Below are 16,742 nucleotides of genomic sequence, written 5' to 3'. Positions count from 1 at the left end.
AATGGCTGCTGCTATCTTAATCTGCATTTTAATTTCCAATAGCTTTAATTGTCTCTTGTTCACTTTAAAACAAAAACAAGTTGATACCACTTTTTCTCTTGAGAAAATTTACGCATTTGAAGTCAATGTGGCTGGACAGTCAAGGTTAGCAAGGGCAGCACAGACATTGGTTTGGGGACCAGGGGTACATGCCTAGGAAGTCTTTACACATTCTAAATGGTGTGAAATCATATTTAAAGAGATTTGCCCAAAGTTTTAATTTTGTTTTATCTTACTTTGTCTCACAGGTATTCTGAACTTTAACATGTTTGGTATTCCGTTGGTCGGCGCTGACATCTGTGGTTTCAACGATAACACCAACGAGGAACTCTGTGTCAGATGGCATCAACTGGGCGCTTTCTATCCCTTCTCAAGAAACCACAATTCGTTAACGTGTGGCCCTAAGCTTTGCATCGTATGTATCATTAAGGTTCCTTGTTTGTCTTTGTATGTTCGTTAACATGTGGTTCTAAGCTTCGGCATTGTATGTATCATTAAGGTTCATTGTTTGTCTTCATATGTTCGTTAACATGTGGTCCTTAGCTTTGCATCGTATGTATCTTTAAGGTTCATTGTTTGTTTTCATATGTTCGTTAACATGTGGTTCTAAGCATCGGCATTGTATGTATCATTAAGGTTCATTGTTTGTCTTCGTATTGTCTGCACAGATTCAGACAAAATGTAATAAGTTAAACGTTAAGAAGGTGCACACATGTGTTACATATGTGGGATGGCAATTTAATGGAATGGCCAATGAAAGCCCCCAATAAAAACATACTTTCTTGATATATATTCATTCTAGGCATAGGTCTACCAGACTACCACATTAACATACTTCTTCATTTCACCTAAAGAGTTCCCGTTTGAGCTGAGATCTACCAATCAGTATTAACTGACTTGCTGAATGGATGCTTTGCATTTGTGTTCTCTTTAGGGGAGTGACCCACAGGCCTACTTTTCATTTTCTTATTTTGCGTTTTCAAGGTTTATTAAAGAATATTCTTTTGTCGTGCAGAAGTTGAGTTTATCTGTGAAATTGATGTTTGAAGTTGATGACTCTGTTCTTTGGTTTTCATAGTTACTACTGTTTCTTCAATTTCTCTCAAAAATCTTCTTTCACGACTTTCTAGAGTACAATAATTTTTCCGAGAACATAATTTCTTTAATACCAGTTGCTCCCAGCTTTGAGTTTGAGCATGATGTTAAGGCTGTTGGAAGCATTTTAATGTAATGTTTATAGACACTTGGAGGATTTGCAAATGTTCTGAAGGAAATTCTTTACAGGGTGCCCCAAACTTTTCAGGCTGCCCAAACAGCTAAGTTGATTGGCTGACAAAACGTGACTGTATATATATATATATATATTAAAAATGAAATAATAAATAGTAAAATAAATAATAATCGCTATCCTGGATAACCAGGCTACCACTATAAATTGACCCTCTCCTGAATGAACCACTGCAGTTGGTTTCTTGCCCCCCCTTTTTTTTTCACCACTAAAATTCAATCTTAATCAAGTCTGTTCTTGTCATTCTCATTTAGTGGTTTGGATGCAGCCTTGTCATAGTTAATTCAACCAATTTTGCATACATGTGCTATGATACCAGGTGAAATAGACAGGGTTGATCCTACCATTTTGCATACATGTGCTATATTATAACAATTACTTACAAGGAAACCCATCACACTGTAACTAAGATTGAGCTCCCTGATATTGAAAGATAGTAGAATGAAAGACAAAATACAGAGTCAACCTTGGCTCCCATCAGACCTGTTACATTCTAGACTGATCATACAAATTACTGTTTTTCCATGAAAATGACTTATTTTGGTATAACTAATCTTTGATGCAACTTGAAATATATTTTCCTTCTTTCAGGATCAAGATCCAGGGGCTTGGAGCAGCGCTTCCCAGGACATCATAAGGGACGCTCTAACCACCCGTTACCTGCTACTACCTTACCTATACACACTGTTTGCAGAGGCTCACATTAACGGAAGCACTGTAGCACGGCCTCTCTTCTTTGAGTAAGAACTTCCTTCATCTAGATCTTGGCAGATGTAACATGAATCTGTTTGTTTCTTATTTTAAAAGTGACTTTTGTTAAAAAAAAGACTTTTGGAGAGGGACTCCAGTATTAGTTCATCTTGCAACAGTTTAAAGAAGAAGGGAGAGAGACACTAACCAGCTGATTTCAGTGGCACACCCTAATAAAAGCATGATAGCTTGTCCTCGTTCCTTTGAGGAAGAGCTTCATTTATTATCAAAATTTAATTCAGTTTATTGGGAGTTCTTGTTGTAACCTTTATTGATTCAAAGCTTCAAAACAAAATCCATAGTGTGAGTGTCATTTCTCTTGAAAATATTGGCTCTTGAGCTAAAAAGTCAAAGGCTTTTAAAAAGTATTTGCAAAACATTAAGGGAAAAAAATCTTCATTTAGGTGTGAGAAATGAGCCCTTGTCTTTTAGGTCTTGAGCTGTGTTAAGTCATTTCTTTCAGTAGTTGTTCCATGGAGGACATGCAGGAGAATCTCAACCTGCATCGAGCTTTATATCGGAATTAATAATTTATATTTTTAGCAAACAAATGAATAGACCCCTACTTTTCTTACGGCTTACCACCTACAAAGTTCTCTATTAATCTAAATCACCTTATGGTCAGTCAGGGCTGGAAAACCTTGCGAACCTTCCGAACCAGGTTCGCGGGAAATCCGCGATGCTCGCGGGAAATCCAGACTAGCTGGAGAAAAAAAAAAATCGGGTAAAAATAAACGAAAAAAAAAAACGGGACGAAACATTTAAAAAAACACGAAGGAGCAAAAAAGTACATCTGTAAAAACAATAAGCAAAATTTCAGAAGAAAACTTTCAGAAACAAAAGAAAAATGTCCAGAGACCGTGCTCTCAATTTTAGTCACAATAGCCTATAACGTGTAATGATGTGTCCCCAAACCACTCACAAGGGCAATGTCACACGGACACACACGGCCCAGTGCGGGAAGGTGGCTGTAATAAATCAGCCTCGCGGGAAATGTTTTGAACAATATTGCCATTCCACATTTTTTTATACTTATATTGTATGTTAGTTAGTCAACGTTTCCTTTCGTATGAATTTGACTTCAATTCAGTGTTCCCTCTAAGGTGCGGGATTCCCTTCAACTGACTCAGTAATCCCGCAAATAAAACATTTGTCTGCTGGAAATCCCACATCGTTTTCTTGCATTCGCGATAAGTTTATACTCAATGCACAACGTATTCACTTGACTGTAAAAAAACTCTAAAACTCAGTAGAGAAAATGGAACACCTTTCAAATTTTACGAAAGATCCAGCAAAACACTTTCGAAAAATTCACGCGAAACTGGCATATCGTGCTAAATGCAACTAATGTCATGTAAACAAGGCTCTAGTACACCCATTTATGAATAAACCGTAAGACCACATCTGGTGTTAAGCGGGGGGGAAAAGAAAGTATTTTCTAGAATTTCCAAAAATACGGAAAAAATAATATCCTACCATAGTTAAGTGCATAGCAAATAGCCTAACCACCTCGTCGGTTACGGATCTCACGTAACTACAAAAACACAACTAATTGTATTTTGCGAACTTGATGTTTTCTACAAGAAGTATGGAAATAATATTAAGCATTTAGTTCTTCATGCCAAGTGGACTAAAACATATTTTATTACAAGGTTTACTTTCATAAAGATGGCCATAGCTAGTGGGGCCTCGATGTGCTGCGTCTATGGTATGGACTGTGCCTCGTGTATCATGGGGAATACTCCATGAAACGTTTCTTGGAAACGTGCCAAAAATGTTAACAAACAGGTGTTAGACAGGGGATGAGCGCGCAGTTGTTTGGAAAGGTACCTGGGAAAATTCTGAGCACATGTACAGTATCCTACCGTAGTATTTAAGTAGAGTTAAACCGTACAGCAGTTGTAAACTGATGAACGTAAAGTGTGCGCTATTCATTGTTAGGCAGTCTATAAACGGGGCTTTGCCGAACGTTGTTTGTTTCATAATATCGGGAGTTCTGTAAGTTAAACTTTTTAAAGAATGTAAGACAGATTAAGTCTTTTTTCATTTTATAACATAATATAGCTACTCTAACTTGTCATTTTAAAATTTTCATCAGCTTCATGACAATTTAAATTCAAAAAGTTGTCAGTATTTTGCATCCTCAACTGCGAATTTTTTTATCGCCAGACACGCAAAAATACCAAAATTTTCCGGGGTCTTTGCCCCCTGGACCCCCACAAGGGGTTCCACCCCTTGACCACACCAGGGCCCTAGGGCGGGCCCCTGGACCCCACGCCTTTATGCTCGCACTCTACGCGTGCTCGGCGTGTTCGCTGCGAGAACACCGGCGGGAAATCGGAAGTGTGTTCGCGGGAAATTGAACAAGGTTTTCCAACACTGTGGTCAGTTTTGTTTGGAAGAAATGAAGTAGTGACTGAATACTGGTTTAAATTGTCTATTTTTTTTTAGGTTTCCACATGATCCTTACACCTATGCTGTCGATCGTCAGTTTCTTTGGGGGTCTTCTCTCCTGATAAGCCCAGTGTTGGACCCGGGTGCCCAAACTATCAAAGTAACTCTACCTGCAGGAACTTGGTACGACTTCTACAATGTGAGTAAACTTCAAAAAAAATTGCCCATTAATGCTGTATTCAATACGAGCCGACATTGAAAACCTGGTGGTACACTGTGAATAAAATGGAATGTCTGATGCTTCTAGATGGTGAGAATTTTCATTTTTCTAGGTAGACTTTTATGAAAAACCCTTCCCATCTGTACACAATGTTTTGTTACAAAGGATTTACAAATTATCTTTGATCCAGGATTAAAAAAAAATCCGCCTATAAATTCTGATATTTTCAGGGATCGGCTATCAGCATTTCCACGACTACAAATGTGACATTAGATGCCCCCATGGAGAAGATCAACCTACACATGAGAGAGGGGGGTATACTGCCCCTGCAACAGCCAAACACCACCACCTATGTCAGTAGACAGGGTGGCTTTGAACTGAGGGCTGCGATCTGCTCCAAGACTGGTACAGCGGAGGGCTCCCTCTATTGGGATGACGGGGACACTATAGGTAAGACTCGCGAAAAGAGGTGACTGCCACATCATTCATCTCTTTCGATTCTTTGCCTGCAAAAATACAAGTTTCTGACAACTCTCTTGATGTCAAATACTTAAAATATGGAAACAGCAGTTTTGGTTTACCCAGTGCATGTTCTCCTTTGTAATCGTTAAATTAAGGTCAATATCCTTAGGTAGTAGGAGTGGGGACATTGGGTGTGGCATATGGAGGGTAGGGAGGACTCCGCTTATTGATATTACGAGAAGTCAAGATAATGTTGTATGCAATACTTATAAGAATGTTGAAGATGATGGCTGGAAAGAGAGACAGTATGTCATTTGTTCTTGGATTGGGAGAGAGGTGTGGGATGAATTAGAGGTTTGGGGAGAAGGAGGAGGGGGGAGAGGGAGGAGGGTGGGGGAGAAGGAGGAGGGGGTAATAAGTTTCATGAAGTACTTTGATAATACACCTCTGATATGTTCTGCCTCTGTTATTTTGTCTTCATCTTGTGATGATATTTAGTGTAAACTTATGACTTGCTGATTTGGAAAACAGAAATGCAGCTGAAAGTAGGAAAGGGTGGGTGGGGAGGAGGCTGGACGGAGGCTTGGTGGCCGGGTAGGGTTGAGTGTGTTGGATGAGGGCACAAAGCAGTTTCATAGCTGTATGGTGTGATGTGGTCATCGTTTGTACATGGTTTTTTCAATTATTATTTATATGTTGGAATTGGTTGAAGTGCTTATTGGTTGGAACCTCGTATCATACACTTAATATCCTGTTGTGGGTAAAAATTGAGTATCAGCCAAGGTTACATATATTAGAGTTCATTCCTGGTTTTCAATTCTTTTGTTTTAGGTACATATGAAAATGGTGAATACATATTCCTGAAGTTCTCTCTCGCCAGTAATACATTTGTTTCGAAGGTGGTACACAACAAATACAAAGATGCCGGTGACATGGTGCTCTCAAAGGTGACACTTTACGGGGTCGCGAAAGATCCCAAGTCTGTGACCGTCAACGGGAAGGCCGCACATTATTCATACGTTTCAGCGGTAGGGGTAAGTACAGGAACAACTTCTCCAACATAGGTCTCTGGGGTGTGGGATGAGCTTAGAATCAGTTTTAGTATATACTCAAGTATTCGTGCGTGATGAGAGATTACGGTTGCTAAACAGACCAGTCATTTAAGTTTTAGTTGGTATTGTGAGAGTATATGGAAGCACAAGGAAGTTGGAATACTAGCAGAATACAGCAGACTTTGGTCATTTACTTTAAGTTTAGTAGATAGTAGTAGTAGCTGAGCATTTTAAATTAATATTCTAAATGGTCTGTGTGACTTTTTTTTCCCCTTTTGTTTTCTTTGTGAGTGTTAAAAGTCAAATTCTTTGTGTATTTTTGTTTCCCTTTGGGAAAACCACTATGATTCAATGATTCTATCTACAGAGAATGCAACAAGATATTTAAAAGTTTGAACTTGAGGTAATACAAAAGTTTCTAAAAAGCTTTGCAAGTAAAAGCTACATTGTATATCCTTCCCTTAGTCCAATCCTGTAAACTTAGAGTGTATCTTAATCTTTTGCATAGTTATAATTTTCTCTGAATGTACGTTCTTGCTTTTAACGTACCTTTACCAGAGATGGGCATTGATAAATTGCCTTGGGGTTTTGTATCTATTGTTTAATCTTTTTCTTTCAGACTCTTAAAGTCAGTGGATTGTACACACCGATGAACGACACGATAACAGTCAAGTGGAACGCGTGAACAGGATTGGCTGTACAGCTTATATCAAAGGGTACGACTAAGTGACCACTCAAAAGTGCTAAATATGCTAAGATTGCCACAATTTAAAGGGGGAAAAAAAGCTACAATTTTTGTACAATTCTGTTTTGTAACAAATGATTTATTAGTATTCATGAGAAATAAAATAGTGTGCCAAGTGACACAATTGGAGCAAGGTCGTCTTTCAATATATTTTGGCGCAGTCCAACAATGCTTCATTATATTGGTCCTTTTAATTTGTCTTTCTTTTTGCAAATAACTGTGACAGGGGTGGGCTCGGGGCAATTTTTTTTTTCTTGTTTTTTTTTGCTCTTTAAAGGTATTCTTTCTAAAAGATTTGTCTTTTAAAATAAAAGTTTAAAGTAGATCAAAAGTTTCTGAAATATTGCATTGTATCAGGTCATGGAAAGAGAGTTTTATTCCATAATTTTGTGATCTGTAATAATTCGATGATAAAATCCTCTTTTGATGGGTGCTATTGGACTCGGTAGTAAAGTAATGACGAATTTTGACTTCCACTTTTTACAAGCTTTTGGTGACTTCTCTTATCAGCTTTAGCAAACAATACTTTCCCTTTGATTAATATTGCTTATATATATATGTTTTGAATTCAGCGATTTTGGGTCCACTTTTTCTATGTAGAAGACAACACCTGAGACTTTGCAACTCATATAATATAATAATTGTGTGCAACAGTTGTAGAAATGTTTCAAGAAATACTTTGTTATTCACAACTAAGTAATATTTGTTCCTAACTGAAATTTTCAATGTCAAGGCTTTAAATATGCAATGTTCTTCCATTAAAGTTACATTTCATTTCATGTTAAGTTAAGAGATTAGAAAGATAAAATTCTATCGTTTGAAGACAGCCTTTTGTAGCTGTTTTTCATCTTCCGATGATGCTCGATACTAAAGTCAAGTTACAATGTAAACTTGACTAGTCAAATTTCAAATACTGAAGTTTCTTCAATTACAAAAATTCGAAACATTTCCGGTTTGCTCCTTATATCTCATTCTCACACTGGTATGAAAATGTGTCTGGGAGACAAAAAGTCGAAGGACAAATCACGAATCGAATTCATTCATTTCTGTCTATTAATTAAGATTTGTTTTGTGATGAAAACAAAAATGTAAGAATCTTGATTAGAGTAATGTTCTGTAGATTCGGTTGATATCGTTCCAAATGCGAAAAAAGCTGCTCTGAAAATTGTGAGATATTTCAAAGTTATAAAGTGTGAACGTCTTTGACATATACCTTCTATAAAGTATGTCTCATTAGGCAGATAAGATGGCTTAATCATTTGAAGTAATTTCAATGCCATACACATTCACATACAGTACTTTGGAGACTAGATTCTTTTGTAAGTTAAGGTCAAATTGTTTTCCATCTTGAGAAATAACAAATGGTTTTAGGGTTTTTGTATTCTCTGTTTTTTTCACCCATGTTTTTAAAAAAAGGTTGACTCTGAAGTGATTCCCTGTTTCTTCTTTTCAAAATATTGTTTGAAATTTTGTAAATTTTATATACATTTGGAATTGGACACCATTAATTAATGGATAAAATAAATGCAAAAAGAAACGGAAGAAACAAGAATAAGTTAGAGACAACGGAAACGTGCATCATGCTCATTAAATTGCTTTTTTTTGCCATATATTTGATTTGCTCTATTTTTATATAAGTACATGATAAAGTTGTAATGTGTCTATCTACAAGTTGTGTCCACATTGCTATTACTTGTTATATCGCAAGACTTAAAACATGGCTGTAAAAGTTTTTATGTGAATAAAATTCATGGCCTTTGTTTGTTTTTTTAAGTAAAGAAAGAAACTAAAATTTGAAAATAGTGAGTAAATTTTGTCTTGAATTTTAATTTCAAATTCATTTGATTGAATTATAATTTAATTTTTAAGCATAAGCAGAGTTTTGTAAACAACTTGGAAGAAACCAGTTGTCTATTCTTAAGCCATTACTACATGGGTGGCAGAGCGAAGTTACCCTTTCTATTATGGTAATTAAAAGTGCCGTCTTGTTGAGAAATTAAGAAAGAAAAAATTTCACTAAAAAGTGTTGTTTTATTGAAAAACATTCAAATGCTAAAATTCGTATGGAATGCACAGAGGATCCACTTACTCAGGGAACCATGTTGAGTTGATTTTGCGGTTCCCCGCCCTGGCCTTGGCAATGTTTGATCCCCTACCCTAGAATGAACCCTCCTCCCATCGCCCCCTTAATGTCCTCATCAGATTCATTCAATATACTTGAGTATAACCTGGTCTTTTCTTTCTTGTTGGCCAAAAAGTTGATATGACTGGATAGTTTGCCTCAGTAATCAATGATATTATCTACATCAACCAGGCAGTTGTTATGGAAAACTCCCTGCATCAACTGTGGTTCTTACATGCAAAGTCAACTTTTAGGTAGCCATCCACACAATGACGTCATCAATCATGCAAAAATGACAGCAATACATTTAATTCTATTTCTAATTCGAACAGAATTGTTGAATCAACATTTTTAAAGCAGCAATTTTGTGTTGTAGTTTATGTCCACGATATGTCACAGTACCGGTAACATACAATGGATATTAAAGCAAACTGTTTTAAAATAGGCACAAAAAGAACATCGAATACGGCTTAATTTAAAAAAAACACGGACTATAAAATAATAATCTACGTGCCGAAAGAGTTTTGTTCCCTGAACCTGACCAGCGATCATTCCCAACCTCTTTGTTTTCTGTCTTATTTTGTGTTGTATTTCTTTGCCTTTGAAGAAGATCCTGCTAGGATCTAAAAGTCTGCACTTTGATATATTTCCCCACATAGGACTGTTGCAGTAGAGAAGTAATTGGTTAACATTTCCTTTACTTTTTCTTGTACTATCAACATTTTCTAGTTAAATAGTCTTGTTATGATGTTAAGATACCCTAGACAAACATACATATTCGTTTTCATGAAACATAGGCTACCCGTCAGTCGTTTCATGAAACCGTTTCATACATTTATTGCTTTTTCATTTCGTTTTTCTGGGGGACAAAATATGATCGGTAGAAGAAATGTAGAAACAGTAGCAAATAAGAGATATACATGACCAAAGTTAGATAATATATATCGCGGTCTAAAGCACACGGTATACCATCATCTACATAGCTAATTGCAAGTAACAGTAGCAACAAAGCGCTAGCCATTTGTAGAATCTGCAGTGACGTAATAAACACGTTTACTCGCTTTGGAACATTCACCATACCAGTAGCACGTACTGCATAGTATGAGTACATGACCGTATGGACCATGAAATTAAGCATAACATTGAATTGGCCCGGCGAGTTGTTTCTATTCCTGTACCCGTAACTAGCGTAGAACAAGGTGAGTGCGTGATGGTACCAATGGAGAAAGGCTAGTTTTTGTTTTCGTAAAATAATGAAACATGTGTCCAATAGTTCAGCTGCTTTACTCAGAGAGAACACACATACCCAGTAACCCGAAATCCCATCGTAGAAGTTATCACTACAAAGAGTGCCTTGCAGACCATTTCGATACAGGCTGGTAAAAACGTAAGTTGACATAACGTAGGCTCCACGTGCACTAAAAAGAGCTAGGCTGAGAGACCATAGTGTTAGAGGTATACGGAGAGACAGCTTAGGCTTGCTTTCCATCCATCTCCGACCACGGTATACTAGATAAACGTATACACAGCATATCAGAGCAGAGACCCAAGAGTACTTCTGAAACCATTTCATTCTAATGGCGTCATCGTATTGTTCCTCACGGAGATGGCGGAACAACGACAAGAAAGTTGCATTGTCCATTGTTTGTTGATAGTATGATGAACGCACTTGATCGAATCTACTTGATGCTGAGAAGATATAAGAAAGAAAGAAGAAACAGAATAAATATAAGAAGAATTCAAGTAGAGGATAGGAAACGCCATCGACAAATAAAGGGGGAAAAACTTAGGTAGTATTTTTTGGGGTACATATTTGCTTGAATAGCCGCCTCAAAATATAAAATAGTACTAAAGCAGTTACTCGTGCTAATTTAAATGTTACTGTTGATAAATCTTAGAAACTGATGTAGGCAAATGTATAGTCACATGCCTGACGAGAGGGGATCATTTTCGTGATACACTTAAAAGATGACTTAAGGCGGGAGTTTAGTTTGGTATATCATAGTTAAACAAAAAGGAAGTATAATTTGAGTGCTTGCTATGTTTCTTTAGCATTAGGCTTTGATATTTAACTCTGGACTGTACCATTATAGTTAAGTCGGTGATGGTCTAAATGTTATAAGTGTGAGGTAGTGCCCATTAGGCTACCGATTATTTACGTAATGTGCATGTACTCTCCAACATACTTTTGTTCTACTTGGCATCCCATGTTCAGCGCTTGCGGTTTCGCTCAGTAAGCCCTGTTCGTTCTCTCTTTATTCTATTCATTACGAAATCACCTTGCTTTACGTTCAACGGCAGCCATATTGTATCTTACTATTTTGTTCTCATTACCGTCATTTATTGAGAGATGTAGTTCATCAGTCAACATGTTAGAGTAATTTACTCTTCTCCGGGAGTAGATATTATCCACCGCCCTCTTACCATGCTTAAACATAACCCCCAATAAAGTTGCCACCACGTAAAGAGAAGTACGGAATCTATTTGATTTGTTTTGTTTGTTTTTCCTTACTCTCTGTCATTACATAAGGTTAATAAATAATGTTAATCCATTGTTTTATAAATTCTCATAACTCTTCCAATGCATGTTTGTTTGACTTTATATGAACAAGATAATAACTATTACCTTGTTCATATAAAGTCAAACAAAGGTTAACCTTGGGTGTCATGCAACACCGTTTGTCCTAGACAAACATGTCATCCGTTGTTAATGTTTTAATTTCGGCTGTTGAAATTATTATGCTTGCATTGGTGTTTGTGTTGCATGTCAGAAACTGACTAAATGGACTGTGTTGTAGACTAAATAATTCAGCCGTTTTAATTGATGAACTTCTGATGTTTAAATTGTCATTTCTCTAAAATTAAAAGTGGTATGGAAACACAATAGGGACTGACAACTCTTTTATTATTTTTGTTTGTTGTTGTTGTTGATGGTGTCTAACATATCAACATTAATTATGTGCCTACGGTAATCCTTTCAGGATAAACGAGGCAAAAAGGGGCAGGGGAGGGGGGGGGGCAAGGTGACAGCATGGTCTGCTGAGCCCGACCTGGTTTTCGTTGTCCTTAAGTGTTCAAGTTTTGTTTTGCAAAGAATCCATGACATTGGAAGATGTAATCGTGTACTGTTGTGACATTAATTAAGTCTGTTGTATGTGGTAATATAATGATCACGTTTTCAGATGGCTGGAGACGGCAAAGGAAACGAACTTCGACATATCTTCGTCCATAGTATCAAACCACTAATCAGTATTTACTCTCGGTCAAGTTATTGGCAGTATTCAGTCTTCAACTGATAAGACGAGACATGAAATCATTTAAAATCAATCATTTACTGCTAAATAAACACGTGCAGTATCGTTAAGTTCATAACCATAAATTAACGAATGGACTTCACAGACATAAAAGGTGTTGAAAGGTTGTCGGCTGATGCCCTACTAAGATGTATATATTTGATAAAGAAAAAAAGTGACATAAATATCACAAAAGAAATACTCACAGACCATGCAGTAACGTAACTGGAAATTTCGCGTAGCAAGACACATCTATAAGAGGACAAGGGGCAAGAGGGAGGGGAAGGGGGGCAGGAGGGTAGGATGAGTGGTATCTGAAAATCATGACAAGGTCAAGTTACCAAACTTTCTCATCATCTTGTCTGAGATTTCACTTTAATTAACACAATCATTATGTAAATTAGACCCTTTTGTATTAGAGGTAATGTCGTTGATCTTATTTTAAGTTGAGCAAACGTTTTGTAGATCAGTATGAAAGTCAGAGATTGAGACTACACACGGTGTCTGATTTTCTTGAAAATATCAGGAAAATTCTCAAAACTTTGTATTACGAATTTGGAAGAGAGCAAAGAAAGTTTTGGCTTGAACGCAATTCTTATTCCTGTCCTCTGAAGGATTCCAGGTCTTCTGTTCTACCAACTGAGTTATCCAGCTCTTAATTAGCTGCGATCCCTGTACAGCAATTTCTCTGATGGGAGGGGGTTATAGCCACAGTAGCCTACATGCCGTACATTGTAACCAGGAATTACAGCCCAATTCATTAGACACAACTCGTTATAGCGACGGGGATGGGATTTCAAGAGAAATTTGGCTTTGACGTTGAACAACGGAAAGCTAACTAGGGGATTTATAAACAAATTAAAAAATCGACCAAAGAAGGCATTGGCTACAGACGGTATACGGTCACTGGCGGATCCAAGGGGGGCCATGCCCCCCCCCCCCCCAAAGGTGAGCCAAAAAGTGTTCCCGAACATCCGCTAAATCATATGATTGGAAATTAAAAAAATCGAGAGGAATAGCAGTGGTAGACTAGTCTAAACCTTTTCGTTTTCTGGTTTAAAATTAAATGCAGAGCTCCCAACTGACCCGCAATTCGCGGGAATTAGACCCGCATTCTAACACCCAAACCCGCTGACCCGCACAAGCGTCCGAAAAAACCGCATTGTAATTGTCAAGTATACATAAAAAATTTGCATCAAATTTTGACTTAGCAACCATCATTTCTTTAGCATTTAGCATAATTAATAAAGTATAAAACCTCCTTTACAGCATCATTTGAACCTCAAATTAGCCTATAATTCTTTTCATTGGGGCGAGCAGCGAACATTTTCATGCCACGGGAAAGAATGAATTATCACCTACTATTCAATTTATTGATGTTACACACAAAAAAATGCATATTTCCCAGAAAATTTTGGGTGACAAAAGCCTTTCTTAGTGCTACCATTTTACATGTAGGCATCACCAGGATTCCAAAAAAATTCAAAAGGGGAGGGGGACACCCCCTCCCCTTATACCCCTCCCCCAGGACGGCGATTCGTGGCATGGACCAGCATTTGCCTTCTCAAGAGTTGGGAGCTATGTAAATGTATGAGCATGAGGATTTACAGTTTAACACCATTTTGCAGTTACAGGCTGGTTGTAAGAAATTTATAACCTATGAGAAATCAAATTTCTTGAGAAAGATGATCCCAACTTTGTTTTATAAATATTTTAGAAAATTACACCTGGGAAACATTTTTTTTAGAAGTAAATTAACATCACCATTGTACACTTTTGTCGCACCAAATTGCATCTGAGGGCATTCAGCAATAGAAAATTTTCCAAAGGGGAGGGGACATCCCCTCCCCTTAGACCCCTCCCCCATACCACTCTAATGCAAGGGCGGCGGAACCGGGGGGCACAGGGGGCACGTGCCCCCCACTTTTCCTCAGGTTAAAAATGTGCCCTTTTTCTAAATAAAAATTGAGGTGTCTCAAGTTAGCAAGAGGCCAGGGAACCAGAATGAACACTTGGGAAGGGCCGTTTCCGGCCATCTGAGGGGTTTGTAAAACCAAAAATTTTCTTGCACGCTCCGCGCCAACCGATGATGGCGCTCCGCTCAGATAGTCGTGCATACAACTTTGCAAATCCTGGCTCCGCCCTGACTTTTAATGAATTTCTGTGGGTCAAACTCAAAGCTATTTCGAATGGAAAAAAATTTGTTAAGATATTAACAAGAAATAAACTCTAATTCGGAAGATTCCTACATTAGCAACTAACATGATTTCACCTCATTTTGTCTCAAAAGAAAACTTGTTCCTTGTTTCCCAATTTTCACATTGGATGTTGCAGTGCTAGTATGCATATTTTCCTTGAGGTGGGGGGGGGGGGTTGATGGAGTGATGTGTATACGCAAATAAGATAATACAATAAGAGTTATAGAGGGTACTAAATATAAGGCTGCATCAGTCCAATCTGCAAAGTGCCCTTTGATGTCGGTGCCCCCCCCCCCAGATTAAAAGTGCTTCCGCCGCCCTTGCTCTAATGCCACTTTGGCCCCTCCCAAACAAAGGCCCTGGATCCGCCAGTGTATACGGTCCAGTGATCTCATGGAGGTCACGAGCAACTATGCATGACTTATTGATATTCATGCTCACCCCAGGGAGCTGAATAAACATCTCATTAGCAAATCATGTCTAACTTCTTTGTCAGGGTTAAGAATATATACGCGTTGAGAGAGTCTGCTACATCGGATAATCGGATTACATACTTTCTTCTACGTTGAATATCGATGGACATTTATCTTAGTGCTGACCAGTAGTGCTAGGGACTTTCCCCAGCCCTTTTCGAGTTTCTGTGCAATGCACAAACTGAAGGATTGGCAACTTCTCGAATGGCCTTCCTTAGTTACAGGGTCTCTGGTTACGAGGTCTGGGTCAGGGTTGGAAGGTGAGTGACGTACCCATGACGTTGGGTCAATTTGACCCAAATATTAGATAAGGATATAACCAATATATTTGGTCAAAATTGGGTCAAATCTTGACCCAGGTATTTTACAGTACATGCATCTTCGCTCGACTGCTCATACAGTCACTGTTCGATCCGATATCAACGTTGCGATGATTTACCGCTCATGTGCAGGATACCGTAGATTAGTTGCGAAGTAGGCAAGACATTGTGCGGCATGTTGTAGGCGTATGATGAGAGTTTATATTTGAATCGAAAACACTGAACTTCTCTAAAAACCCATCAGTGTTATACTTCCGAGTTCAGCATTTGAAAAATCATTGCTAGAAACTTCTAAGCTACTTTTCTGGATGATATGACCCTGAGTATACTTACTGATTACCGGTAGTTTATAATGGACATAGTTGACGAATGCTAAATAGAAAAAAACCGTATGTGAGACAGTGGAAAAAGTTTATACTTATCACCTTCAACGGATTTCAGCAATAGACATGACTCGGTATATTCACCCGATCAGTGGCGGAGCGTCCATACAGTCAGGGGCGGATGCCCCCCCCCCCGACGGAATCCAATGGACTGCTGGCGCCCTTTTCAGCATTTTACTACTTTTTACTTATTCGCGATTATTGACTTTTTTATTGCGCTCTCATCTACCTATTGACATTTGTCACATTTTGTTGGTGTAATTTTCTGACAAAATGGCGATGACACCTATTTATTCTTCGTTTATCTGCAAATTAGTAAGGCCCGGAAAAGGGTCATTTCCTGCGACCTAGGGAGTATCTTTACTCAAAAATGACTTGTACGCTCCGCGCCAACCTGTGGTGGCGCTCCGCTTAGGTAGTGTCGAAAGCGCCCCTACAGACCATTCTTGCCCCCCCCCCACCAATACCCCTAGCTCCGCCACTGCACCCGATATTATAACAGCCATATTTGTGCCGCGCAAAACGGCAATAGGCCTATAGATATCATATTTCGAAGCAAATAGCTGAATCTATCTATCCTGACCGCCAAGGTTTCCCGTCATCTTTCGTCACTATCGTTACAACCAGTCCATGCGCTGAAAGTACACAGCGTACAATTCCCTCTTCCAAGTGACACACGTCATTCCTACACATTGTTCATTCAAGTGTATAGGCCTATAGACGACTTACCTCACAATGACAAACCAAATATACATTAGTCGTTGTTATATAGAACCGTGTGACGTTTGACACAACTCTTGAAATCTTGCAGTTCGTGATAGCCTCCGCCAGTTGTCCTCAATTCTTATAGGTGATTTCCTTTCTTCTTATTTCGTCACTAGAATCGCACAGTTGATGCCTTCTCTGTATTGGCGGTACATAACAGACCATTCATCCTCGTATACATTTTGTTATAGACGCATTCCGCGTGATAAAACAAACTTCATACACATTCTATAGTACG

At 38.3% G+C, this 16,742-nt stretch overlaps 1 protein-coding gene and 1 pseudogene across 3 annotated transcripts in view; one reads left to right on the top strand and one right to left on the bottom strand.

Annotated features, from left to right (window-relative positions):
- The window catches only part of LOC139959886 (lysosomal alpha-glucosidase-like), a 25,529-nt gene extending 16,883 nt beyond the window's left edge, over positions 1–8,646 (top strand). For 2 of the 3 annotated variants that reach the window (XM_071957800.1, XM_071957799.1), the window contains exons 13-18: positions 288–454; positions 1,919–2,067; positions 4,529–4,670; positions 4,922–5,141; positions 5,985–6,187; positions 6,825–8,646. In XM_071957800.1, the coding sequence (XP_071813901.1) occupies positions 288–454; positions 1,919–2,067; positions 4,529–4,670; positions 4,922–5,141; positions 5,985–6,187; positions 6,825–6,890 (947 nt within the window). In that variant the 3' untranslated portion in view covers positions 6,891–8,646. The remainder of the gene's footprint in view (positions 1–287; positions 455–1,918; positions 2,068–4,528; positions 4,671–4,921; positions 5,142–5,984; positions 6,188–6,824) is intronic. The other variant, XM_071957801.1, reaches the window with a different exon arrangement.
- Positions 7,190–16,742, bottom strand: LOC139959887 (very long chain fatty acid elongase 6 pseudogene; annotated as a pseudogene).

This window comes from Apostichopus japonicus, chromosome 19 (assembly GCF_037975245.1).
Source record: "Apostichopus japonicus isolate 1M-3 chromosome 19, ASM3797524v1, whole genome shotgun sequence".
Taxonomy (NCBI): Eukaryota; Metazoa; Echinodermata; class Holothuroidea; order Aspidochirotida; family Stichopodidae; genus Apostichopus; species Apostichopus japonicus.
Note: the sequence above shows the minus strand (reverse complement) of the source record. Positions and strands in the feature narration are given on the sequence as shown.